Source organism: Lonchura striata, chromosome 10, assembly GCF_050655825.1.
Source record: "Lonchura striata isolate lonStrDom1 chromosome 10, ASM5065582v1, whole genome shotgun sequence".
Classification (NCBI taxonomy): Eukaryota; Metazoa; Chordata; class Aves; order Passeriformes; family Estrildidae; genus Lonchura; species Lonchura striata.
Window position 1 is genome coordinate 24,795,689 of NC_140712.1, and position 26,738 is coordinate 24,822,426.

General features: G+C 58.9%; 2 protein-coding genes across 6 annotated transcripts in view; one reads left to right on the forward strand and one right to left on the reverse strand.

Annotated features, from left to right (window-relative positions):
- The window catches only part of FRMD5 (FERM domain containing 5), a 51,683-nt gene extending 33,779 nt beyond the window's left edge, over positions 1-17,904 (forward strand). For 2 of the 4 annotated variants that reach the window (XM_085589080.1, XM_085589081.1), the window contains exons 2-13: positions 626-730; positions 1,681-1,723; positions 2,196-2,274; positions 4,277-4,374; positions 4,793-4,916; positions 5,531-5,618; positions 8,382-8,470; positions 9,312-9,375; positions 9,879-9,970; positions 10,955-11,029; positions 11,667-11,735; positions 12,236-15,150. In XM_085589080.1, coding sequence (XP_085445206.1) covers positions 626-730; positions 1,681-1,723; positions 2,196-2,274; positions 4,277-4,374; positions 4,793-4,916; positions 5,531-5,618; positions 8,382-8,470; positions 9,312-9,375; positions 9,879-9,970; positions 10,955-11,029; positions 11,667-11,735; positions 12,236-13,013 — 1,704 coding nt within the window. In that variant the 3' untranslated portion in view covers positions 13,014-15,150. The other 2 variants (XM_085589082.1, XM_021541792.4) reach the window with 2 other exon arrangements.
- Positions 17,905-18,202: 298 nt separating this feature from the next.
- WDR76 (WD repeat domain 76) lies at positions 18,203-26,035 on the reverse strand. Of its 2 annotated transcripts, none has more exons than XM_085589079.1 (13): positions 25,927-26,035; positions 24,796-25,740; positions 24,292-24,384; positions 23,844-23,899; positions 23,267-23,384; positions 22,482-22,583; positions 22,359-22,402; positions 22,110-22,263; positions 21,274-21,426; positions 20,494-20,708; positions 19,976-20,131; positions 19,049-19,102; positions 18,203-18,590 (listed from the first exon to the last, which is right to left on the reverse strand). In XM_085589079.1, exons 1-13 carry the CDS (start codon positions 25,993-25,995, stop codon positions 18,338-18,340), a joined length of 2,412 nt encoding a protein of 803 aa, XP_085445205.1. In that variant the 5' UTR covers positions 25,996-26,035; the 3' UTR covers positions 18,203-18,337. The 2 variants fall into 2 exon arrangements, with proteins under 2 accessions (XP_085445205.1, XP_085445203.1); XM_085589077.1 differs by having other exon boundaries at positions 23,261-23,384.
- Between the last annotated feature and the right edge of the window lie 703 nt (positions 26,036-26,738).

Consider the following 26,738-nt stretch of genomic DNA (forward strand, 5'->3'; position numbering starts at 1 on the left):
GTCCTTTTATTTACACACAAACACCGCAGCCCCGGGCTCCCGGCTCAGCCCCGGCTCAGTCACCGGCAGCCGCGGGGGCACCGCGGTGTGCGGCGGCCGTCGCTCGCACGATGGGCCGCTGCAAAGCAGCAGGGTTGGCAGCCCCCGCTCCAGGGAGGAGGAGAATTTTGGGGGGTGGTGGCCAAATCTCTGCACGGGAGCAGCCCGGGGCAGAGCGGATGAGCGGCCGGGGCTGACCGCACAAAGCGACCTTTGTTTAGCAGCAAGCTGGGCGTGGGCGAGGTGAGGAGAGCCCGCTACGAGAGATCCTGCAGGGCGATAATGCTTTTAACCGGGGCGATGATCTCCCCCGCAGAGCCGGCCCAGGTGTGGAATTTCCTCCCGGGGAGGTACCGGGCCGGTCCCGCCTGGGCCTGGGGGTTTCCATCCCTTCTTACGGGGCACAACCGACTCAGCTGCCCCCAGGCGGGATGGGAGCTGGCTCCGGAGCCGGGAATGTCCCACGGGGAGCTGTGCGGGGTTTGCGCTGTCCTCGGCGTCGCTTCACAAGCTCCGGAGCCCTCACACACATCCCCGAGCTCGGCCCCGCCGCCCTGCGCTGCCACTGAGTCTCTTTGTCCTGCAGAGAGATGCCAAGGGCCAGTACCTGTTCGACCTTCTGTGCCACCACCTGAACCTGCTGGAGAAGGATTACTTCGGCATCCGCTTTGTGGACCCCGACAAGCAAAGGGTGAGAGGGAGCCCCCTGCCACCCCGGAGCCTGCAGGGCGAGAGAACGCGCTGCTGCTGCAGTGAGCGAGAGCCAGGCGCCCTGGCAGCGGGCAGCAGGGCGGATTCACAGCTCGGATTCACGATTTGACACCGGGACTGGGCCGTGTGACGGCTCCGTGCCCAGGAGCCAAAGCTCAGGCGCTGCCTCGGGCATGGGCAGCGACAGCAGGAGCCAGAGCTGGGCAGGAGCCGGAGCCGGGCAGGAGCCAGAGCCGGGCAGGAGCCGGAGCCAGGCAGGAGCCAGAGCTGGGCAGGAGCCAGAGCCGGGCAGGAGCCAGAGCCGGGCAGGAGCCGGCCTGGCCCAGCTCCTGGCTTGGATCCGTGTGTGCCGGCCCCAGGTTGATGGGCACAGAGCCCCGGGTGGGTGGGCACAGAGCCCCGGGTGGGTGGGCTGGATCCCCACGCCAGGGCTGTGGGAGTGCCCCTGCCCTGGCCTCAAGCAGGGCCAGTGCAGAATGAGCTCCGGGGCCCCTTCGGTCCCTCCTTGCCCTTAGAGCCCCGAGCTCACGGGCACAGCTGTGGATGTGCTCCCCAGCAATCAGTGCCAGCCACAGAGCAGCCGATTCCTGCTCCTGGCCATAGAACATCCAATTCCTGCTCCCGGCCACAGAACATCCAATTCCTGCTCCCGGCCACAGAAAATCCACTTCCTGCTCCCGGGGCTCCTCTGCCCCCCGTCACCGGGAGCAGCCGATGCTGGGCATGGAGCTGGGCACGGAGCTGGGCACGGGGCTGTGCCCTCACTGCGGGCACGACCGGCCCGAGCCTGCAGCTCCCCAGCTCCCTCCCAGGGCCAATCACCCGCACTCAGGTGGCTTTTCTCACCCAGAGCAGGAGCCTCCTCTTCCTCACCCTCCCCACCTTGTCCAGGCACGGCTGTCGGGCTCTAATTGCCTCTTTTCCTTTCAGCACTGGCTGGAGTTCACCAAGTCGGTTGTGAAGCAGATGCGGGGTGAGTGTTGAGCAGGTCTGGGCAGACTCTGCTCCTTCCAGCTCAGATGTATTCCCGTTTTCTCCAGCCTGTCCCCCCGGGGGTCAGTTCCCAGCCCCTCTCCCAGGAACAGCTCCCCCAGAAGCTGCTCTGGTGGGCTGAGAGCAGGATGATCCCCACAGCCCCACGGCAGCCCCAGGCAGCACGGGGCAGCTGCCCCAGGGAGAGCAGCACGGGAATGATGGGGCGAGGAAGGGACCTTTGGGAGCGGGGAGTGGGGTGGGTGCTGGGCAGACAGAGCCCCTGGCACCGTCCCACAGCTTTGCCAGGGACATCTGTGCCACGGCCACTCGGGGAGGAGGCTCTGCCCCTCCTCCCCAGGGGCAGTCGGGGGAGCAAGGCAGGCGAGACCCGAGCAGGACCTGGCTCGGGGGGTGCAGGGGTGCAGGGGACAGCCCTGCCCTCGGTGACACGCTGCCCCTGCTCCCTGCAGCCCAGCCCCCCTTCACCATGTGCTTCCGTGTCAAGTTCTACCCCACGGACCCCGCGGCGCTGAAGGAGGAGATCACCAGGTGAGGATGGGCAGGCTGGGGGCCTGGCTGTGCCAGCAGCGGGGCTCGGCCGGGCCAGGGGCGCAGGACCCGCTCAGGGCCCCGTGTCGGGAGGAAAGAGCAGCAGCCACGGAACTTCCCAACCGGTGGGATGTTTTGGGATGGTTCCTGCTGGGGGAACGCACAGGAGACCCCACCTGTGCTGGGTCAGCACCTGGAGCCGCTGTGCCTGGTGGGGAGCACAGGCTGAGGGTGCGAGGCCCTGGCACAGGTGCCCAGAGCAGCTGGGGCTGCCCCTGGATCCCTGGCAGTGCCCAGGCCAGGCTGGACAGGGCTGGGAGCACCCTGGGACAGTGGGAGGTGTCCCTGCCATGGCAGGGGTGGGATGGATGGGATTTAAGGACCTTTCCTGCCTGAGCCATCCCTGGGCTCTGTGATTAAAGCTCCTGGCTTGGTCTTTGTGTGCATCAGCCCCAGACCCACATCCCAGGGGCATCAGCTCCAGACCCACGTCCAGGCAGGGCACTCCCAGCACAGCCCCAGCCCCGTGGCTCAGCCGCTGCCACTCCGACTGCCCCCTCCAGCCCCTGGCACTGTGCCCTGCCCGGCACGGCCCCAGCCCGGCTGTCCTCGCCGTGCTCGCCCTGCAGGAAGGTTTGAGTGCCTCGGCTCCCCTGAGGCTCCTGCCAGCCGTGTCCCCTGACGTCAGCAGCGCTGCCGGCGCTGCCTCTCCTGAGTTTCTATCTTTAGGGGCTCCTGCTGCTCCTCCTGCCAGGGGGAAGGACACGAGAGCCCCACGAGAGCCGGCACGGCAGCTCTGGAACGGAGCTGTGCATCCCCAGCAGCCCTGGCCCCCGAGAGCTGGGCTGGAGCCTCCTTGGAGGGATCTGGGCTGGCACCTTCTGTGGGGACATCTGAGAGCCCTGCAGGGCCAAGGGGTCCCTGCCACGGGGCCCGGGACAGGAGCCTGCAGTGCCAGGCGGGGCACGGCTTCCCTGTGCCAGGGGCAGGCTGAGAGGGACATGGGGAAGAAACCAGAAATCCTCTCTGCCAGGGCGTGAGGCCCTGGGAGAAACCACAAATCCTCTCTGCCAGGGTGTGAGGCCCTGGGAGAAACCACAAATCCTCTCTGCCAGGGTGTGAGGCCCTGGGAGAAACCAGAAATCCTCTCTGCCAGGGTGAGACCCTGCTGCTGGGGCAGCCTGGTCTGGGGTGTCCCTGCCCATGGCAGGGGGTGGAACACAGGGAAGAATTTCCTCCCAAAACCTGATCTGACTCTGCCTTCTGCCACCCCCACAGGTCCAGGCTGAGGCCCCATGCAGGTGAGCTGCCCCTGCTCGCTGCCCTTGGAGGTGTGCCTGCAGCTGCAGCTGGAACCCAGGCTTAAAATTCACTTTTCCCCGGACTGAGTCCACTCTAATACCAAGATTTCTCTTTAATGTGTTTTATCTGTGAAAATTAATGGCATACCTCATCATAAACTCAGATTTGAGCAATGAGGCGTGACCGAGGACTGCAGAGTGCAAGTCTGGTTATTTAAATTCATTTCTGAGCACTCCATTTTGCACCTTCTACCAGTGAAAGGTTTTCCCAAACGCCACGTGACGCAGCCCCAAATGTTACTTAGGTTTAAATTTATTGGAATGTGTAATTTTTCCCACACAGTTTGTCCTTTAACTGGGCTCAGAGACAGGGATGGGGCGCACAGGAGGCAGCTGGCCCTGGGTGATGCAGCGAGCACGGAGGAGGGACGTGGGTGCATGCCCCGAGACCTAGAAGGACACAGGAAGTTTGGGAAGGAGAAAATCACCTTTTGGGGAAGCTGAACAGCCAGGGGAAATGCAGCAGGCACTGGTGGGCTCTTCATCCTGAGACCCTGGCCAGGTCAGCGCAGCGAGCGCCAGGCTGGGCTGCTGGCAGAGAGACGTCAGAGCGAGCGCCTGGTGGCACGCTTCCCTGCCCAGAGGGGCTGTCGGGGTAAATCAAACCGTGCCTGGTAAAGAGGCTCTCCCCCTGTGCCCAGGTACCTGGTGTTCCTGCAGATCAAGAGGGATCTGTACCACGGCCGGCTGCTGTGCAAGACGTCGGACGCCGCCTTGCTGGCTGCCTACATCCTGCAGGGTGAGGCTCTGGGGCAGCAGCGATTCCCTTTTTTCCCTTTTCCTGCCCTGCTTGCACTGCCAGCGGGTCGCGGCACCTGCCACGCCCAGGGCGCCCACCTGGGCTGGGCTGGGGGACGGGGTGGGTGCTGCAGGGCCGCACCTGCAGGAGCACCCCAGGAGCAGCCCCGGGCTCGGCCAGCCCTGCCCTCCTGCCTGCTCTGCCCGCTCCCGCAGCTCAGGAGGGAATCCGTGTGGCCAGGGAGCATCTGCTGCCACCCGGGACAGCAGACGGGGCTGCTGCAGTCCCTGCCTGGCACAGGATGGGGATCCCTCCCGGCGCCAAGGCAGCGCGGTGGGAGCGGCGCTCCGGGCTGGGGGCTGCCCCTCACTCTGCTCTGCTCCTGCTGCTCTTCCCCACTGCGTCTGTCTCCCTCCAGCTGAGATTGGGGACTACGACCCGGGGAAGCACCCCGAGGGCTACAGCTCCAAGTTCCAGTTCTTCCCCAAGCACTCGGAGAAGCTGGAGAGGAAAATCGCCGAGATCCACAAGTCGGAGCTGAGGTAGGGGAGCTGCGGGCTCGGTGGCACCTGAGCATGTCTGTCCCCATTTGGAGCTGTCACCCACATGTCACATCCAGCTGGGACCTGCTCCTGCCTCAGCCAGCACACCCAGGGACCCTCAAGGGGACAGAGACCCTCAGAAACCCCTGCTGCCCTCACCCCTCCCCAGGGACACGAGGTGGAGGGACCACCAGCACTCCCCATTGTCCCACAGCACTGCTGGAGCCTCTGGAGCTGTGACCCGAAGGGTTCCCAGGGAGGGAGGTGGGTTTAACTTCCCACAAACCCATCAAAGCTGTGTCCTTATGTGCCAGGGGCTGCTGCCCTCTGCCCTGCTCCCCTTTCCTTCCCCCCTGGTTTAGGGAATTCATCCCCAAGTTTGGCAGATGCCCTCTGGCCCTGCCCAGTGCTGCCAGCCCAGCGTGGCTCCTGTGGATGCCGCTGGCAGGAGAGGCTGGGCCAGGCTTCAGTGCTGGGCTCCTGCTGATCCCATAAAAATGCACTGGGGATGTGCTGTGCCTGATGCTTCCTCGCCGACAGGATGCCCGTAGCTGCCTTTCGCCTTCCTGCCTGCCATGGAATATTCATTTTTCCCTGCTTTTTCCCTCCTGCAGTGGGCAGACTCCAGCCACTTCAGAGCTGAATTTCCTCAGGAAAGCCCAGACTCTGGAGACCTACGGGGTGGACCCACACCCGTGCAAGGTAAAACAGTCCCAGGAGCCGTGCCCAGGGCTGGGGCTGGGCTTGGACTCCTCTCCCTGGCCACTGGTGGCCGGCTGAGGGGCCGGGGACTGGCCAAGGGCGTTTGGCACCCGCCAGCAGCTCGGGCTGTGCTGGGGGACAGTGCTGGGGCCCCAGCCCTGCTCAGCCTCCCCCAGCCCTGCTCAGCCTCCCCCATCACTGCTCAGCCTCCCCCAGCCCTGCTCAGCCTCCCCCAGCCCTGCTCAGCCTCCCCCAGCCCTGCTCAGCCTCCCCCAGCCCTGCTCAGCCTCTCCCAGCCCTGGCCAGGGGGAGAGCACGGAGGCGTGGGGAGGGTGAGGGTGAGGGCATGGGGAGGGCATGGGGAGGGCATGGAGAGGGTAAGGATGTGGGGAGGGTGAGGATGTGGGGAGGGTGAGAGCTCTGAGCCCCCCAGGGCAGCTGGAGGAAAGCGTTTGCAGCCAGCTGGGACTGGGTGCTCCATCCCCTCCTGCAGAAGCAGGACTTGGCAGGAAGAACAAGCTCAGGACGTGCCCGAGGAGCCAGCGGGCATTGATCTGGCAGGGACAGCCCAGCCCTCTGCCCTGCCCGGCCCATGGCCCAGTTTGCTGCTGGAAATGCTCTTTGTTGACCCAGGCTGTCACTGCATGTGGCTCTCTGCTCCCTGCTAATCCCATCACGTGCAGATGGATGCTGGATGCAGAGCAGACAGAAAATTCTCCTCTCGGGCAGTGCCTGGGCTGGGGCTTTTCCCTGGGGTTTTTCCCTGGATTGTGCCACATAAACACACAGTTGCAGTAAATTGGGGGGTTCCCTGTTTATGGGCAGTTTCTGAGTACCCAAGAGGCTGCTTTGCTCTGAATTCCTTCTGAAGCAGTGGCCTTGCCAGCAGCCACCCCCTTGTGACCTTTGCTGCTAGAGTCAGTTAATTTATTAAAAATAAAAAAGTAAAAGCCATCCTTTTACTTCAAGAACCTTTGAACGTATTTGAGTTACACTAATTAAAGTTCCTATCAGGACAAACATACACACTTGTATGGCTATCAGCAGAATTCTGCCTCATTCATCAGAGCTGCTGTGGATGAGCTCAAATGATCTGGAAACCCGAGTTAAATGCAGCTGATTCCTCTGTTCTCTCTTCCCCAGTGGACTGTGGAGAAGTTGGGAGGAGGGGTTGCTCCCTCTCAGCAGCATCCTCAGCTCAGGGTCCCTTGACTCAATCCTGTCTGAAGTTTTCATGGTGCTCTCACAGTACGCCAAAAAACAAACACAGACAAAGTTCTTCCCCTCTTAAACAGGGCCCACCTGAGTCCTGGGCTGCCCTTGGCACTTGTTTTGTGTGTAAATCCCTGCAGGAATGTGTGTCTGTGTGTAAATCCATGCAGGAATGTGTGTGTGTGTGTAAATCCCTGCAGGAATGTGTGTGTCTGTGTGTAAATCCCTGCAGGAATGTGTGTGTTTGTGTGTAAATCCCTGCAGGAATGTGTGTGTGTGTGTGTAAATCCCTGCAGGAATGTGTGTGTGTGTGTGTGTAAATCCCTGCAGGAATGTGTGTCTGTGTGTGTAAATCCCTGCAGGAATGTGTGTGTTTGTATAAATCCCTGCAGGAATGTGTGTGTGTGTGTGTAAATCCCTGCAGGAATGTGTGTCTGTGTGTGTGTGTGTGTGTGTGTGTGTGTGTAAATCCCTGCAGGAATGTGTGTGTGTGTGTGTGTAAATCCCTGCAGGAATGTGTTTGTGGCCAATGTGTATGTTTGGGCTGGCCCAGGAGTCATTGGGACTGGGCTAACGGGCTGACACTAATTAGGGTTTGGACTGGCCCAGGAGTCATTGGGACTGGGCTAACGGGCTGACACTAATTAGGGTTTGGACTGGCTCAGGAATCATTGGGACTGGGCTAACGGGCTGACACTAATTAGGGTTTGGACTGGCTCAGGAATCATTGGGACTGGGCTAACGGGGTGACACTAATTAGGGTTTGGACTGGCTCAGTGCCACCCAGGTCACCGGCTGGGCAGGGCTCCAAGGGAGGCCAGTACAGCCAGGGGTTATCATGTTCTGGGTTAATTGCTATATATAATATATATATATTTATTTATTTATTTAGGACTTGGACATCAGTGATCCTTGTGGGTCCCTTCTGACTCTGGATATTCTGTGATAATACAATAAATAACCATATTAAACAATATATACACTATAGTCATTATATATACCAAATAAATAGTGTATATCTATAATAACTAGATATACTTACACAGAATAATATAGTTATAATAGATATCTATAAATACACATTAATTGCAACAATTATAACATGGCCTTATATTAATACTAAGAATTCTATAAATGTCAGTACGACATTTAATAGAGAAAAACAACGAATAACTGTGACTCAGGATATTCTGTGATAATATAATAAATAACAATATTAAACTATATATAATAGTAATTATATATACCAAATAAATAGCATACATCTATCTAATAACTAGATACACTTACACAGAGTAATATAGTTACAATATATAGAAATACACATTAATTGCAGCAATTATAACATGGTGGTACATTAATAGCAGAATTCTATAAATGTCCATATGACATGTAATGTAGTTGATAACAGATGACTGTGACATCTTGCTGGCAGCACGGGCACATCGGGTGGGCGCTGCCCAGCTCTGGGGCTGAGGGGACAAGGGACGTGCCAGCTGTGTGGTGCCAGCTGTGCCAGCAGCTGCACGAGCCCTCGCTGTCACCTTGCAGGACGTGTCCGGCAACGCGGCGTTCCTGGCCTTCACCCCCTTCGGCTTCGTCGTCCTGCAGGGGAACAAGAGAGTTCACTTCATCAAGTGGTGAGTCCAGATCATGGGGTGTGAGTCCAGATCATGGGGTGTGAGTTTAGATCATGGGTGTGAGTTCAGATCATTGGGTGTGAGTCCAGATCATGGGGTGTGAGTTTAGATCATGGGGTGTGAGTCCAGATCATGGGGTGTGAGTCCAGATCAAGTGGTGAGTTCAGATCAAGTGGTGAGCTCAGTTCAAGTGGTGAGCTCAGTTCATCAGGTGTGAGTTCAGATCCTCAGGTGTGAGTTCAGATCCTCAGGTGTGAGTTCTCCTCCAGGGTGAGCTCACTTCCAGTGGTGATTTCCCCCCACGGCTCCCTGGGCATCCCCTGGGCTGGCCGAGGAGTGGCCGAGGGGCGGCTGAGGGGTGGCAGAGGAGTGGCCGATGGTGGTCAAGGGGTGGCCAAGGCTGGTCAAGGAGTGGCCAAGGAGTGCCTGAGGAGTGCCTGAGGAGTGCCTGAGGCTGGCAGGCTGTGTGGGCACCGGGCAGCGCTCGCTGCACCCAGGGTGCTGCTGCCCATTGTTCTCTGTGTCTGTCCCCACTAAACTCCATTGTCCCCACGTCGGCCACACCCCAAAGCCCCAGAGCCTCCCCAGCTGTCCCTGGGCCATGCAGGGTGTCGGGTTTTGGCCGGCGTGTCCCTGGCAGCTGGCACTGCCAGTGTCCGTGGGACGAGCCCCCGCTGACCCTCAGCTTCACCCCGGGCTGTCCCCCACTCCAGCTCCACTTGGTTTGTGAGCCAGGGCTGCTCTCAGCACCCTGCGGCACCCCCTGGGCTGGAAAACGGGCTCTGGAAGCTGCTGGAGCTGCGTGGGCACAGCTCCCACCTGCCTGTCCTTGTCCCTCCAGGAACGAGGTGACCAAGATGAAATTCGAGGGGAAGACTTTCTATCTGTACGTAAGCCAGAAGGAGGTGAGTGCTCTCCCTTGCCGTGGACGTCCCGGGCACGCCGTGCTCCTCCCTGCAGCGGGACTGTGGCAGCAGCACCACCCTGGCCCTGCAGGGCAGGGGCGTGGGCACAGCAGCTCTGTGCCAGTGCTGGGGTCACCTCCCCGCTCCTGCCGGTGCCCGGAGGTGGGCATTGGACCGAGAGCCCCCTTAGCCCCAGGGCACAGCCTATCCCCAGGGTGCTTCTTCATTGCCATCATCCCTCAAAGTCAGCCACAGCTCCACAGGAGCCATCAGCAGGAGTTTTTAAAACCCCTGTTTCTGTTCCCAAGGGCTGGGAGTTGCGGGCACATCTGCCCATCCCTCATGCCAAGTGCTGCACCAGGCTGATGCCTGCATCCCAAGTGGCTCCAGAGCAGGGTTTGCTCGTGCCAGTGCCACTCTCCAGCTCTGTCTGCTCCGTTCTTTGTCTGCGGGATGAGCACCGCTCCCTGTTCTCCCTCTGACTCCCTGTCTCTCTCCTTTAGGAGAAGAAAATTGTTCTCACCTATTTTGCCCCGACACCAGAAGCCTGCAAACACCTCTGGAAGTGTGGGATCGAGAACCAGGCTTTCTACAAGTACGTGCTGCTTTGTGGGGTGTCCCCACAGGCTGGTGCCCACCTGTGGGCTCCATCCAGGCACTGGGATCGGTCACTGGCTGTGTGGCACCTTGGCCAGTGGCCCTGGCAGAGCCACCAGCCACCAAAAGCACCTGAGCACCCTGACGATGGGGTCTCTGCCCTGCAGGGTCCCTCCTTTCCCAGCCCCTCTGTGCCCATCCCTCCTCAGCAAACTCCCACCAGGAAATTATGACTAATTATTTGGGATGAAGCCTGGAATGCCAAGCAGCACCATCCTGTTCGTGCCATTCTTAACCCAGGCCACTTTGTGCCTCCTAATGAGTTTCATTTTAATCAGCAAGCTGCGAGACAGAGCATTCGATGCATTCCCACTGGGAATTCTGCAATCAGCAGCTGCAATCAGCAGGTTTCACTCCTCATTACATGAACATGAAATGAAATTGCAATATTGCTTTACAAATCTCTCTGTGATTCATCGAGGCAGTGAATCACCCACGGGTCGTGCACCCGGCGGGTGGACCATGGGCTGGCCCGAGGTGATGCTGGGCACTGCCAGGGCGAGGGATCAGCTGCTGTGGGATGGGGAGGAGATGGGATGGTCCCCCTGGGCAGCCTCACCCACGCTGGCGAGTGCCCACCTGCCCAGGAGGGGCTGAGGCTGTCACCCTGCGGTTGCCCGGCCGTGGGGATCTTTCAGCCCCCGGAGAGGCCAGTCCTGCTCGTGGGTGTCACTGCTGGCCCTGGGGCCGGGCAGGAGCTGTGGCCCGGGTCCCTGGCACGGCCCTTGGCAGCGGGTCCATCCCGGGCACGTTCCCAGTGCCAGCAGGGGTGGGCTGTGCTGGCTGCGGCGCCGCGTCCTGGGGGACGCCCACCCTGCCAGCAGCAGGGTCAGCGACACCCCCGGCCCCGCTCCCGTGCCCGGCCTCGCTGCCCGGCTGCCAGGGCTTGGCAGGACCCTCACGGCGCTCCGGGCCCTTGCAGGTTGGAGAAGTCAAGCCAGGTGAGGACAGTGTCCAGCAGCAACCTGTTCTTCAAGGGAAGCCGCTTCCGCTACAGGTGAGTCCTGCGCAGGAGCGGCTGCTGGGGGTGTGTGTGTGTGTGTGTGTGTGTGTGTGTGTGTGTGTTTGTGTCTGTGTGTTTGTGTGTGTGTTTGTGTGTGTGTGTGTGCGCTGGGTGTCTCTGTGCCCCTGGGGAGCAGCTCGGGGCTGCAGCAGCCCAGGCACACCTCAGGCCTTCCATGATCCCCCCAGTGCAGCACCGACCCCACCGGGCCACCCCCGTCCCCAGCCTCACAGGAGAGGTTTTGGGGGGGCAGGAACAGAGGATGGGAGATCAGGGGGTTGGGGACACCCAGGGGCACAGTGCTGGCACCCTCCTCGCTGCCGTGGCAGGACCCCGATGCCCGTGAGGCGTCCATCGCAGCTGGGGGGAGGCGACTGGTGTGGGAGGTGGTGGGGCCTCACTGGGAGCTGATGGATGCGTGGTGTCCAGCACCCCAAGCCAGAAGCAGCAGCAAAACATGGTGGCAGAGGTGTCAGCCCAGCCTTCCCCATCGCCCCCATTCCCTGGAGAAAACATTTCTGCTTTCCCCTGGAGCTGTGTGGGGAGGGGCCCAGGCTGTGCACGGGGTGCCCACCTGGCTGCCAGGGCTGTGCCCCTGTCCTCACCTCTGCTGGTCTTGACCCACCTGCAGCGGCCGCGTCGCCAAGGAGGTGATGGAGTCCAGTGCCAAGATCAAGAGGGAGCCCCCCGAGATTCACCGGTGAGAGCCTGGCAGCAGCTCCCGGGGCGGGAGCCCAGGGTGGGAGCATGGCTGGGGCACTGCCGTGTGCCCAGGGCACTGCTGTGTGCCCAGGGTGGGAGCATGGCCAGGGTGAGAGCATGGCTGGGGCACTGCCGTGTGCCCAGGGCACTGCTGTGTGCCCAGGGTGGGAGCGTGGCCGGGGTGGGAGCGTGCCCAGGGCGCTGCCGTGTGCCCAGGGCACTGCTGTGTGCCCAGGGTGGGAGCGTGGCCAGGGTGAGAGCATGGCCGGGGTGGGAGTGTGGCTGGGGCACTACCATGTGCCCAGGGCGCTGCCGTGTGCCCAGGGTGGGAGCATGGCCAGGGTGGGAGGATGGCCAGGGTGAGAGCGTGGCCGGGGTGCTGCTGTGTGCCCAGGGCACTGCTGTGTGCCCAGGGTGAGAGCATGGCCGGGGCGCTGCCGTGTGCCCGCCGCGCTGGCTCTGTCCTGGCCCTGATCCTGTCCCCGCTGCTGTCCCCAGGGCCGGGCTGGTGCCCAGCCGGAGCTGCCCCTCCATCACGCACGGCCCCCGGCTGAGCAGCGTGCCCCGCACCCGGCGGAGAGCCGTCCACATCTCCATCATGGAAGGTAGGACACAGGGCAGCCCTGCCCCACACGCCGGGCACAGGGGCACGCGCACCTGGGCACCTGCACACACAGGGACACACGGACAGGGACACACGGACAGGGACACATGGACAATGGCACACAGACAGGGGCACACGGACAATGGGACACGCACAGAGACACAGGGACACATGGATAGGGACACACAGACACAGGTGTGCATATCAACACAGGGACACACGGACACAGGTGTGCAGACAGACATTGGTACACAGACAGACACAGGTACACAGATGCATGTGCACACAATGTGCACAAAGACACAGACACACACGTGCATGTGCATGTGCATACCTGTGCGCACACACACACACACACACACGCACACACACGCACACGCACACACACACGCACACACGCACAGTGTCCAGCTGAGCCCGCAGCCCCTTGTCCTCAGGAAAGCTGGCTGGTGTTGCAGCAGGCTGGAGCGGGGAGGCTGCTGCTGCTCCCCACCCTGGGGCTGTGTCAGAGTAGGACGCCCTGGGAAGAAGGTCTGGCCAAAGGCAAAACGCTGGGAGCAGCGCTGGGAGCAGAGGTGCCCCACAGGGCTGGGGACGTGCTGGGGGCTGTGGCTGTGCTGCTGGGGGTGGCTGTGTCACCTGCTGGTGACACCAGTGTTCGACTCCCAGTGACAGCGCTGTTCCCTGCCCCTGGAGGGGCCAGCCCTGCCCCAGCACGGCCACCCCATCCTGGCCCTGTCCCGGAATGCAGGCAGGGACAGGGACTGGCTGCTCCATGGGTGGGATTTAATTCCAACAAGGGATCCCAGGGCTGGTGGCTGTGCCAGTTTTGGGTCACCTCTGCCACCCAGTTGCATGTGACAGTCTGTCCCCACATGCCGTTGGGAAGCAGCCAGTGCGTTAAATCACCTCCCACCATAAATCACCCCGAGCTGGTACCACCCCTTTGCTTTTCCTCACTCTCACTTCAGCTCGGTCCCGTGGGAATGCGGGTGCCCAAAATAGTGCTGAGCCCAGGGCCGGCGGCAGTGCCACTCGCAGAGCCGTCCCCGCGTCCCCGCGTCCCCGTGCCACGGCCACCATGGTGAAGTGCCTGGTAAAGATTAAAACCAGGGTCAGCGTCCACCTGTGGCTCATCAACCACTGCTGCCGGGCGGTGCGGGTGCGGGTGCTGGCCCTGGGCCCGCGGCTGCTGTCCCGGGCCCTGGGCATTCTGCCGCTGCTCCCGGCTGTCCCCAGCCTCGGCCAGGATGCTCCCTGCGGCCCTGGGGACCCACCTGAGCCAGGTAACGCTGCGCCGCGGCTCCGGCGTCTCCTGGGGCGTCCGCGGGGCTCCCCGTGCACCGTGCTACCGTGAGCAGGTGGGGTGCAGGAATGTGGGGGGCAGGATGTGCGTGGCAGGGACTGGGCTGGGGTCTCCGAGGCTGGCTGGACTCCAGGTTGGTGTTACCACAGAGCAGCTCTGGTGGTGGGGCCAGATTTCCAGGATTTTCCAGCTTCTGCTGCCGGTCCTGTGGAAGCAGATGGCAGGAGGGTTTGGGTCTGGGGGCCAGCACTGCTGTCCCTGTGGTGATGAGCAGTGGCACCCCCTCAGTGGCTGTCCCCCATGTCGGGGACACAGGGGGTGCCGTGGGGAACGTTCCCATGAGAGGGGAGAGTGCAGATCTGGCAGGGAAAGAGCGTGTTCCCTCCTCACTGCCCAGGAGCACAGCACTGACCTGGAGCTGGAGGCATCCGGGCAGTGCTCACAAAGGAGAGGCTGCAAATCCCAGGGAATGCGGCCGGATGAGCTCCGGGCGCTGCCCTTCACCCTCCGGCAGCCAGGACACGGTGACAGCATGTCGAGGTGCTTTAGTGCACTGTGCTCTGCCCCCAGCGACAGGCCCAGCCCCGTCCCTCTCCAGCTGCCTGCAGGGTGGCCCTGGGGACCAGCTGGTCCCCACCATGACCTTCAGACACCCTCCCTGGAGCTGGGGCCACTGCAATGGCAGAGTTCCTTCCTATCCCCCCCCGCCTGCCAGACCTATGTGAAGCAAGCCCCTTACGTGTGTGGTTTCTTGGAATTTGGGGGTTTAGAGGTGTTGGTAGGGGCAGGAGTTCCTTGGCACAAAGGGCCGAAGTTCAGCCTGGCACAGGGCTGGGAGCTGGCACGGGGGCTGGCACACAGCTCCTGCCAGGGCTGCTGCTCAGCAGTGAGCAATGTAAAACATTTGGTTTGTAGTGAACTCGGAGCAGCCCGTGCTGCAGGGGCTCCCGCACACGATGGGGACATCTCCCCATGTGCTGGGGGACACCCGGCCCCACCAGCCCAGCACGACCCTCTGCTCATGCACCTCCCACCCGGGGGTCACCACTGCCACCCATCCCCGTGATGCTCCCCGCCCGTCCCTGTCTGTGCCACCCCGTCCCGGGCAGGTGCCCGTGGTGCCGCAGTGCCACGGCTGCTGCTGGCAGCGGCAGAGGGGCCCCAGGCACTGTGGGCCGCTGCCAGGGGGACTGTCACCGTCCCCTCAGGGCAGCTGCAGCCCTCGGGTGCGTGTGATCCCCTGCGGCACAGCCCGGACCCTGCCGCGGCCCCGGCGGTGGCACTGACAAGCCAGGCGGGTGTCGAGGTGCCAGAGCTGCAGTCACGGCTTGCGTGGAGAGGGCTGCAGGTCCCGAAGGACCGACAGGAACAACAAGCAGCGATCCAGGGCAGCCGCCGCAGCCTGTCCCTGCGGGGGACACGGGGTCGGGCAGCGCGGGCAGCTCCCGGCTGGCACAGGGACCCGCCGCGCCCCGCTGAGCGCCCCTTGCCCCTCTCCCGTCTCCCCAGGCCTGGAGTCCCTCCGTGACAGCGCCCACTCGACCCCGGTGCGCTCGGCTTCCCACGGCGACGCCTTCGCGGGCCCCGGCCGGAGCGGCCGCGCCGAGAGCAGCGAGCGGGTGGCCGTGATCGCCGACGAGAGCTACAGCCCCGCGGACAGCGTGCTGCCCACGCCCGTGGCCGAGCACAGCCTGGAGCTGATGCTGCTGTCGCGCCAGGCCAACGGGGCCCCGTGCAGCATCGAGGAGGAGAAGGAGTCGGAGGCGGGCACGCCGGCGGCCGAGGCGGAGGGCGAGCTGCGGGCGCTGTGCCCGGGCGCCGGCGGCCTGGGGCCGGCACAGGCCCAACAGGTGAATAAGTTTCTTTTAAGTGTCCTCCGTTTGCTCCTTGTGACAGTTGGACTCCTCTTTGTTTTGCTCCTCCTCCTGATCGTCCTTACCGAGTCCGACCTTGACACTGCCTTTTTCCGCGATATCCGCCAGACCCCAGAGTTCGAGCAGTTCCATTACCAATACTTTTGTCCCCTCAGGCGATGGTTTGCCTGCAAGCTCCGCGCCGTGGTAAACCTGCTCATTGACACCTGAAGGCAGGAGCCACCACGGGGGCCTGGACCTGCCGCCGGCACTCACTAACCCTCCCCTCCCGACCCAGAGCCCGGCCGGCCGAGGAGGCGGCTTTCCGGGAGGAAGAGGAGGGTGGGCGCAGCCCCCGGAGCCCCCTCCTCCCCGTGCTCCCAGCCCCGGAGCCCGCACAACACTCCCGTCCCCGATCCCACGCACACGACTTGGGAAGCACCGAGCAGAGGGGAATTCATTGCTCCGCCGCCCCGGCCGGGGCTGGCGGGGCCGTTCCGCAGGAGCTTTAGCAATGGTGCTACTGAGGTTTCATTTAACACTCGTGTACTGTTACGGTATCAAATCCGCACTGTGCCCGCCGCCCCGCCCTCCACGAACCGCTTGGCAGAGCCCTCCCTGCCCACCGGAGCCTCCTCGGAGGTGACGCGGCTCTCGGGACGCCCCGGTGCCCTCCTCCCGCAGCGCAGCCACCCGGAGCCCTCGCCCTGCTGCGGACTCGGCCCTTCGCCGCTTTTTTAAGCCTTGAAGCATCGGTGCTCCCGGGGGCAGGGGAGCATGGAAGCCAGGGCACGCCGGGCACGCGTGGCCAAACCCGGCGTGGAGCTGTAGTGACTGTGTCAGATTTATTGGGATGACCTTTACCCTCCGCCAGTTGTACCTGTTTTGTAAAAAAAAAAGCAAGCAAAAAGAACAAAAAAAAACCAAGAAAAAAAAAAGAGAGACATTTCAAGGTCTATTTTAACAAGGAAATGCTATTTTGTTATCAAATCTAATCCAGTCTTTTTTTACTTTACGGATGGGGTGACCGTGCGTGGGTGCCGCGACCGAGCGGTTCCCAGTGAGCGATGGTTTAAGAGTAAACGCCGGGAGCCCAAGGCCAGCTGAGCCCAGCTGGGTTTGGGACAGAGAAGGAGCTCTGATTTTGGGACTCCTCCCAAGAGGACACGTCCAGAAGTGCAGGTGACACCGATGAAGCCAACAGACACCTTTAGCCCCGACCGTCGTTGAGTGCAAGTCAATAAACCCAACTCATCGTGATGACCCCCGGACTGTTGGTCACCAGGAGCAGCAGCCCATCCACAGGGAGCAATAACAGCCAGTTCTGGTTAGCTTGGGGTGACAAGTTGGACATATCAGCAAAAAAAAAAAAAAAAAAAAAAAAAAGGTAAAAACAGCTGAGCAAGTTTAATTTCATCTCAGGGAGAGATTCTTCTGTAAGCTGGGGCCGTAACTGCAGTTTTACAAAGCCTGATGTCCGTGTTGTCTTTGAGCAGCACCGCCCACGGCCAGGTGACGTCGGGCCACACGGGCTCCTTGTCACTGCAACACGGGGCCAGGTCCTGCCAGGGGACACAGTCCCCTGCCCCGCTCCCAGCACGGCCCGAGAGCGGCGGGGTCCAGCCCCGGCTCCAGAGCAAGGCAGGAGCCCTCGGGAAGGCTCCAGGAGGCAAGGAGCGATTTTTTTTTACATGATAATCCTGTTTTATGCAACATAGCAGAATTAACTCTTAGCGTAGTGTTCCTACCTCAGCCCATAGCGCTGACGTTTCTATGCAGTTGTGCTCGTCCCGACGCTGACATTTTTCACCCCGGGTTAACGCTGCAGTGTCGTCCCTCCTCCTCCTGCTCTCCTCACTGCGATGTTCTGTGTGACGTGACAGCACAGCCCCGGCCGCGCTCCATCCTCTTCGGACACGTCCTCGAGCGCCCAGCCGGGCCCGTCCGCCTCGGCTTTCCTCGGGTAACGCTCCGTGCCAGCCCCACGTCACCTCTGCCGTTGTCACCCAGGGTTTTACTGCAGAACCACGGGAATTGGTGGTTTTCCATTGTACGTTTCTCCCGTCTGTCCCAGATCTTGTCGTGTTTCAGGCCCTGTTAGTTTTACCCGTCTTTCTATCAAAATGTTGTTTCCATAGGTTCTGAGATCAGAAACCCATGAATCTCGTCCTAGCGTACTGCATCTTTCAGCAGTAGACAGTAAAATACCTGAAAATGTGAATTTCTTAGTTTTCATACAGAAAACCTAGAGATTAACCTTTCATGTGCCAAATACTGTAAGTTACATCTTTTTTTCCTTCAAAATGTACCTTTTTCTACATATCCAATACCTTAGTTAGCATAAAATCATTGGTGCCATGAAAAGTATTTTTAAATTTAAATAAATATTTAAATATCATGGGAAGCAGAGTCGAGATGAGCTTTGTTCAGTGATTCTGATTTTTTCTTATGAAAACAGCTCAAACTGTGAGAAATCTGGTCTTTTAGCAGCTTCCTACAGGAGTGAGAGTTCCAGAGCTGCAGGTGAGTCCCTTGCATGTCTCTGCACTCCAGGAGCACAATTTTACAAATGCATCTGGGAGTTTTGGGCCCCTCACCCTTTCCCACAAGGAAGGCACTGAGGGGCTGGAGCCCCAGGAGTGGCTGAAGGAGCTGGGGGCTAAAGGATCACTTTTAATTCCATGGAAGATATAGGTGCCAAAGGTAGTTACACTATTTATTTTAAGACTTTCAAAGTACATTTCTGTCCTGAGAAACAACAGTCATATTCAGAACTGCTTAATACAAATAAACAAAGTCAGTGCAGAAAGGTAAAAAATGAAGATCTAAAGGCACTTCTATTTGAACACGTGGAGGCGGCCACTGGAGTTGCCTCCCGCCAGGATGTTCTGGCTGGGGTGGACGACGTTGATGGAGCACACGGAGCCGAGGCAGTCCACGTTGCAGAAGGAGTGCAGCAACTTCCCGGTGTCCTGGAAGACCTCGATCCGCCTGGGCTGTGCCATGCTGCCCACCAGGAAGCAGTGCTCCTGCTTGGGGTCCCAGATGGCCCTGAAGCGGGTCAGCCAGCGGCCTGTGTTGTTGTTGTGCCTGCAGGGGAAGAGGAACGTTCCTCCTTGTGAATCCAGCATTTTAAATCATCATTTATGTCCCATCTGCTCCCTTGCCTTCTAAATCTTCAGCGCTCACACTGCAGTGCTCAGATCCCTGCAGTGGATCCCTGTCCTGGGATGGGCAGGATGGGACAAGAACACCAGAATGGTTTGGGCTGGGAGAGGCCTTAGAGATGGCCCAGTGCCACCCCTGCCATGGCAGGGACACCTCCCACTGCCCCAGGCTGCTCCCAGCCCCATCCAACCTGGCCTGGGACACTGCCAGGGATCCAGGGGCAGCCACAGCTGCTCTGGGCACTCTCAGAGGAAACAGTTCCTTCCCTAAATCCCATCTCACCCTGCCCTCTGGCAGTGGGCAGCCATTCCCTGTAGCTGTCCCTCCAGACCCACAGGAGCAGCCCCGGCGCTGCCCTGGCCCAGGCACGCTGTCCTTACCTGATGGAGCTGAGCAATGTGACAGTGGGTGACAAGGACGTGGTGTCGTAGACCCTGGGCACAGAAGAGCACATGAACACCGTGAAGCTGTGCTGTAAAGCCAGCCCTTCCCTCACACAGAGCACCAGCTCCTGGGGCCAGGAGTGTGGACACAGAGAGCACCACACACACCCAGCCTGTCCACACGCACCAGCACCCCAGCTGGACCATCCCAGCTGGAAGCACTGCATGTGCCCGGGGAACTGGGTTTGCTCCCAGCTGGAACTGCAGCCCACCCTGGCTGGCAGCTCTGGAGCAGGGGCTGCAGAGCCCAATGGCCAGCCCAGCATCTCACCTGCTCCTCCACCCCCGTGAACCTGGGGGACTCACGCCTCAGGGAATAAACTGCTCAGACCACACACAAAATCAGACAATCATCCAAATTACATTCACGAAGTAACCAGGAGAAAAAGAACCTCTAATACAAGCAACTCACAGCAACTTAAATTATGAAATGGTAGGCTATTTACAGAAGAGCTGAGATCATCATTATTTCAAGTACCAGCTCCAAACAAATTTAGTTTCTGAGCATTTTGTGTTTGTGTTCACCAGCCAGGTTTTGGCTGGTTGTTTCTGTAGGTTTTGATTTTGTTTGTTTTTTAAAGATTAACAGTACCGGTATATTTTTTGTTTTAAATATCCTGAGGGAAAATGAGAATTAGGAAAAAAACAGCCAAACGAAAAAATCCTTAAGAACTACATTTAAAATGTTAATGCAAGTAAATATTTATCAATTTTTTAAAGTGATAAAGACACAAGGTGCTTGATGATTGGTCATATGGAGAAGTAATAATAATAATAATGATGATGATGATGGCAATGATGATGACAACAAACCACCCAAACAGTTGGCATTTTCCATGAGGATTCTTCCTTCCACAGCCTTACCTCAGCCGGTCATCAGCACACACTGTCACCACCCTGTTGCCAGTGACGGGTGAGAAATAGGCTGAGGCCACACTTTTGGTGTGTCCTGTCAGAGAGCTCAGGGGGTTGTTCTCCTTGGTGTTCCGAAGGTACCGAACATCAAAAGCACAAACGTCCCTGCAACAGGTACCACAAACACTTCAGTAATTACCCTTCATTCACCAAAAAAGTCCAGAGCATGGCAGGCTGTGTGGGAGCTGGTTCAGAGCTTCAATATCCACTCAGATGGTAGCTCTGAGGGATTTTGGGAGCAGCAAAACCACCCCAACCAGCCCTCCATACAGTCCCTCTATGCCAAAGCCCACCAAGGCCCATCTGTCCCATTTGATCCGGGAAATCAAACCAAGGACTGAAAACTTGTTTTCTAAAAGGACTGAGACAGCTCTGACTGTAAATCGAGGCTGAGAAACTCCTCAGCCCCAGCTCTCCCCAGCACAGAGACCACTGAAAAACCAGCCTGTTCAGTCTGGGCTACGTACACGGAGCCAGCAGCCAGGAAATACTGTTTTTTCACGGGGTGCACGTGGACTGTCCGTGTCCTCGTGAAGCCAATGTCCACAGTGAGCTCCGAGGACACCCCCGGCGTCCGTCTGTCCACAACAGCCACGGGCCCAGCCCACTGACTCACTATGGCAGTGCAGGCATTCTCTTCCAGGAAGTCGAAGCAGGACAAGTCTTCCTCACCCCTGAAGATCTGAGCCCAGGGAAAGTTAAGTATCACCAGAACTAAAGGAAACAGGCAGTAGTTTTAAAACCCAAATGCTCCCTGGGCAATGGGTTTCATCCTTTCCCTCTTTAATTCACTAAAAACCATGCTGCCCATGTGAGAGCTTCACCCAGCTCTGCAGGTAACCGTTCTGTGAAACAAGGATGCTTTCCACAGGGGAAATGATTAGGAGATAATTAACCATCCAAACCAGACCAGCAACAGCACACTCCAAATTCCCTGTCACCTCTGTGTTCCAGCAATCAAAGGGCTGTTGGCCTTGAGCACACACTGAGTGAGAATTAAGGATATCTTTCCCTTACCCAGTGCTCCAAAAACTTTTAATCATGTGCAGAAATGTAAACTTTGAAACTGGGAGAACCCAGGCTGTCACCAGGTTTGGGTGAGTAGGAAACATATCCCTATTTATGCGATGTTAATTAAATGTTGATTCACATATCCTTGTGGAACTAGAACCTGAACCTTCCTGCTAAGAAAACAACCAAATAACGAGTTGGTACAAGCTGACTAAACCCTCCCAGCAGTGCCTCACCTCATCAAAGATAGCCCTGGTGACATCGCCACAGCGCAGAGTGTCATTGCCGAGGGACAGCAAGTGAGCAGGGTTGCAGGGAGAGAAGTGCATGCAGTTGACACGGAAGTTGTGGGGGATGAAGATGTGGGCTCCTTCCTCAGTCCCGCTGCTCTGCAAAATGACAGATCCCACAGGACACAGGTGCTGATCACTGCAGTTATTTCTGTTAATGGCTACAACTCTTAAGGCCAAATCTCTGTCTTTTGAATGTTTTTTGAAGGAAGCAGAGGGTGCTAGGTGCGAGGAGACAACAGCACAGGTGATATGGACGGTGAGACTGCTTCTGGTCCCTAATTATGGAAAGCTGCAACTTCCTGCAGCGATTAGTGCCACTGCAGCCACCAGCCCTGGACCTAGAGAGCAGCACCTGGCTCATTTTCACCCACACAGCTGGTGTCTGCTACCACATCAAAATACGGACACACTGGGTTACTGAGAGCTCAGGCTGAGTTAGTGACCCAAACTCCATGAACTCAGGGTCTCCCGTGTCTTCTCTTCTAAGTTTTGCATCATTTTGTTATTTTAAAAGAAACTGAACAGGTCATTTTGGACCAAGTTCTGGTTCATCCCACAAAGAAGATTCTGCTTTCAAACTTCAGAAAAATAAAAGGGAGAGCAAAAGGGAGAGCTGTTCTGGCAACTCTAAATCTGACAGTCACTCTTGACAACCACCTGGTATTATCCCTAAGAATAGGAAAAAACTAAAACACTCTCATGAGCCTGACAAAATGCCAGCCCAGGCTGTGCCCCTGAACCACACACCTGTTGAGATGAGGAGCACATCAACCACTCACCACATTCCAGAGGCCAACGTGCCCCACAGTGTCTCCAGCTGCCACAAGGATGGTGCTTTCGGAAGGGTGGATGGCCATGGAGACCACCCGGGTTTTCACCACCTTCCTGATGCTCTCCTCACTCAGCACCATGCTGCTCAGGCTCTCCTGGTACCTGGAAAACCAAAATGACAACCATCACCAAAAGGTTCATTTGGGAAGGAAGCGGGGCCACACAACCCCCAGTTTTGGCCGCTGTTTTCACGTTACCTCTTTATGTCAGGTGTGCCCTGCTCAGCAACATCAGCTTTCAGCTACAGACAGAGAGATCTAATGAAAATCAGAGCCCAAGTGAAATTACATTGTCCAAAAACAACACATAAAACATAATACCTCACTTATCCTCATCCACGTGCTCAGTAAAGCCTCTGTCTGTTTACTGGTCTCCACCTGATACTCTGGAACCATGGGCAAAGGTCCAGCTGGAACCTGAGGCTGGGAGGACATTGGCAATGTTTGTAACTCAAACCAACTAAACCACAAACAAGGTGAATTGGTACTTTCCCCACACCAGACATTCTGAGAACACGCCTACCGTAGGACAGGAAATAAACAGTAAAAACAGAAGGTGATATCACAACTAAAAAGAGAAAGAGAATTTCACTGGCAGCACAGACCAACTGCCTCCCTGGGCTTCTTCCACTCCTGATACTCCAGCAAGATCTTTACTACAGATTCAAATCTATTCTACAGCTCCATGGAAGACTTAAATTCCCATCTCTCAGAACAACATGCCTTTTACTTGTTGCTCCATCACTACTTCAAAGAGATGCTAAATATTACCCATGAAAATAAAACCAGCTCAGAAGTTACAGCAAAATAAAAACCAGAGTAATAAATGTTTGGATTCAAGGCTGCTCAGCTCCATGGATGTGGAACACTCTACCTCAGGACCCTTCTGTGGAACCCCAACTGCAGCATGCCATCAGCCGGGGCTCGTGGCGAGACCCTGGCACCTGCTCAGGTGACAGAACTGACCCCTCCTTCCTGTCCCTGTGTCACAGCTCCCAAACGCCTCAGTGCGGCGCCCAGTGCCACCCACCAGTGTCACCAGCAGTGGCTTTAGAAAGCTGCTGTCCACCCACCCCTCCTGCAGCCGTTCCCCAGCTCACATATGCCTTTGCTACTGCCTGGGCAAACGGGTCCAGCAATGGAATGTCCATCGGTGGCTCCACCCGGAGCAGGCGCATGGATCGCCGCGGGGCCGGCTCATCCTCCACCTTTTTAGGCTTGGCCCTGGAACAGCGAGAGCACCTCAGCCACGGAGCAGAGTCCCTGTGTTTAGGGACAGGCCCAAGGGCACAGCTGACTGACACCAGCCCCTCCTGGCCCTGCAGGAGGGATGGGCAGCTTTTCCAGCCGTGCCACTGAGGAACAAACCCAGGAGCGCTCTGCAATGCACATGCAGCTGCCACCACTGTTCCCCTGTGATGCAGCCCTTCGCAGCTCTCCTCATCCATTATCCACCCAGCCATTCCCACCTTCTCCCACCACACAGCTTACTCTTTATTTGGGCTTCAGCTCGACCTGGCACGGTTTTGGCACGGCCAGTGTCTTGTCCTCCACATTTACTGGTCCCCCTCTCCCTTGCACCTTGGTCACACCCTCCTTTTTTCCCCTTCACCTTTTCCCAACATTTGTTTTCCTCCCACAATGAAGAATTGAGGATATAAATCTCATCTGCTGTTACTGTACCTTTTAGTGACATGAGATTGCCTTTTAGTGGTAAGCTGGTTAAGCCTTGCAGCTGACTTAAAAGAGAAAAAAAGAGATTAATTATAGACAATGAGCATAAAGAATTAACCTGTATAAAATACAATTATCTCAAGTCAGTGATGAACTTACTGCAATTATTTATAATAATAAGAAAGAAACTGTGGTTGCCCCATCCCTCTAAGTGTTTCAGGCCAGGCTGGATGGGGCTTGGAGCACCCTAGTCTATGGAAGGTGTCCCTGCCCATGGCAGGAGGTGGAATGAGAGGGGCATTAAGGTCCTTTCCAAATATTCCAGGATTCTGTGATTTCATGGCTTTCCTCATACATAGCTGCCCCAATGAAGAAAGGGTTTCACACCAGGAGAGACAACAGTGCAATTATGACACTTGGAAAGAGCATTTTGATGCTATTTAGACTCAATACAAACCTCATGCAGCTTTAGAGCAGCAAAGAATTTAGCATTTTCTGTGATGTTCTTTAGCCTTTTCCTTTCATAGGCTGACAGGTGGGAGTATCCATCCTACAGAATGAAAAGACAGTCACTCTCCATCACACAGTCACATGTCTGCAAGAGTGGTCCCAGGCTCAGGAAAGTGAGTCTCTGAACTGATTAAATTATTTTTAAGTGATTTTATATATTTATAACAAATGTAAGACCATACAAATTGGGGTGGTCATGTATCAACAACAAAATCTGTCCATACAGGTCCAGTTTGCTTTACAAAACTTATTCTGGCATTAACTCTATGAAGAGAACTATATCAACATTTTTAATAATGAAAGCAATAACAAAGAGACTGAATAAAGAATTTAAAACTTCAGTGAAAGGGTAAAATGAAGTGGGACACTGCAGCCAGAGGTTAAAAAGGGGGAATAAAACTTACTTACAGAAGAGGAACGCTATAAAGATAACCGGGGGCCGGGTACTCACCGGAGCCGAGTCTCCCCCGTCGCTGACGTCGCTGTCCGCATCCCGCAGCCCGTCCTGGCCGCGGGCAGCCGAGCTGGGCCCGGGCGGGGAGCCGGGAGGGGCTCTGGGGCCGCTCTGGGGCTCCGGGCACGGCCTCTTGCCGGCCGGGGCGCGGGCGCTCAGCAGCCGCTTCTGGGGCAGCGGCGTCAGCACCACCCGCAGCTGCCGGCCCAGCCCCGGGGCCGCGCTCGGCCGGTGCTCGGCGGGGCCCGCCGGGAGGGACCCCTGCGGGGGAGAACGGGGCTGGGAAGGGCCGGACTCCTGCGGGGGAGAACGGGGCTGGGAAGGGCCGGACTCCTGCGGGGGAGAACGGGGCTGGGAAGGGCCAGCCTGGGGCGACTCCTGCGGGGGAGAACGGGGCTGGGAAGGGCCGGACTCCTGCGGAGGAGAACGGGGCTCGGAAGGGCCGGACTCCTGCGGGGGAGAACGGGGCTGGGAAGGGCCGGACTCCTGCGGAGGAGAACGGGGCTGGGAAAGGCCGGACTCCTGCGGAGGAGAACGGGGCTGGGAAGGGCCAGCCTGGGGCGACTCCTGCGGGGGAGAACGGGGCTGGGAAGGGCCAGCCTGGAGCGACTCCTGCGGAGGAGAACGGGGCTCGAGAGGGCCCAGCGGGAGCAACTCCTGCGGAGGAGAACAGGGCTGGGAAGTGCCGGACTCCTGCGGGGGAGAACAGGGCTGGGAAGTGCCGGACTCCTGCGGGGGAGAACGGGGCTCGGAAGGGCCCTCCTGGGGCAATTCCTGCGGGGATGAACGGGGCTCGGAAGGGCCGGATTCCTGTGCGGACGAACGGGGCTCGGCGGGACCCGCCTGGGGCGACTCCTGCGAAGGCGAACGAGACCCGGCGGGGCCCGGCGAGGACTCCTGATGGGGCGAACGGGGCTCGGCAGAGTCCGGCGAGGAGCGCTCCTGCGGGGAGGAGCGGGAGTCGGCGGGACCCGCGGCCGGACCGCCGGGCCCTGAACCCGGCCCTCCCCGCTCCTCACCCCGCGCGGTTTCTCCCCTCACAGCCCAGCACCCGGTCGTGCCCCCTCTCCTGCCAGCCCCCGGCTCCCCTCCCGGCTCTCCGTGCCCGCCCTCCCCGCGGCCCCGCACCTGCAGCTGCTGCCGGCGGAGCGCCGCCGGCTCCGCGGGCAGCCGCGGCCCGGGCTGGGCCAGCGCCATGGCGCGCGCGGGGCGGAGCGGCGTTTCCCGCCCGCGCAGCGGCGGCGCGGCGGGCCCGCCCTCAGCGCCCTCGGCACCCCCCTCAGCGCACTCGGCACCCTCGGCACCCTCAGCGTCCCCAGCGCCCTCAGCGCCCTCGGTGCCCTCCTCAGCGCCCTCAGCGCGGCGCCGCGGCCGGGCCTGCGGAGTTCCTCCCTGCAGGCGCGGGGCGCTGGCACAGCCTGCCCACAGCAGCTGCGACGTGCCCGGGGCCGGGCTGGACGGGGCGCGGAGCAGCCCGGGGTGGTGGAGGGTGTCCCTGCCCTGGCAGGGATGAGCTTTAGGGTCCCTCCCAAGCCAAGTGCGGACTCGGTGCCCAGGAGCAGCGGATGGAATCCCGGCTCCGGCACGCAGGGCAAGGGCTCGTCCTGCCCTGCCCTGTCCTGCCCGGGGCACAGCCGCCCTCACACCGACACGGCCGTGCCTGGGCCACGGGCAGCTCCCAGCACGGACGAGATCTCGGTGCAAAAAGAAAACAACTTAAGTGAAAAAAAGCACACCCAGGGCAGGGTTAGACGCTCCCAGTCCCAGGCGGTGAGGAATCAAATAGGAAAGTTAAAAACATTTTTCCTTCCCAACCTGCTCTTTGCAGAAAAGCAGCCCAGCTCCCAGCGCTGCAGCACTGAGGCAGGAGCAGGCGAGGACAGAGGCAGCCACAGCTCTGGGGAAAAACAGCCCCCAGCATCTGTGGTCACGATCATGTC

Excerpts from the sequence above, each read along its gene's own strand:
- WDR76 (XM_085589077.1), bottom strand. The coding sequence starts at position 25,995 with ATGGCGCTGGCCCAGCCCGGGCCGCGGCTGCCCGCGGAGCCGGCGGCG. Across the intron at positions 22,403-22,481 it reads CGTGGATGAGGATAAGTGAG|CTGAAAGCTGATGTTGCTGA; the intron begins GTATTATGTTTT and ends CTCTGTCTGTAG. Across the intron at positions 22,264-22,358 it reads GGCACACCTGACATAAAGAG|GTACCAGGAGAGCCTGAGCA; the intron begins GTAACGTGAAAA and ends TTGGTTTTCCAG.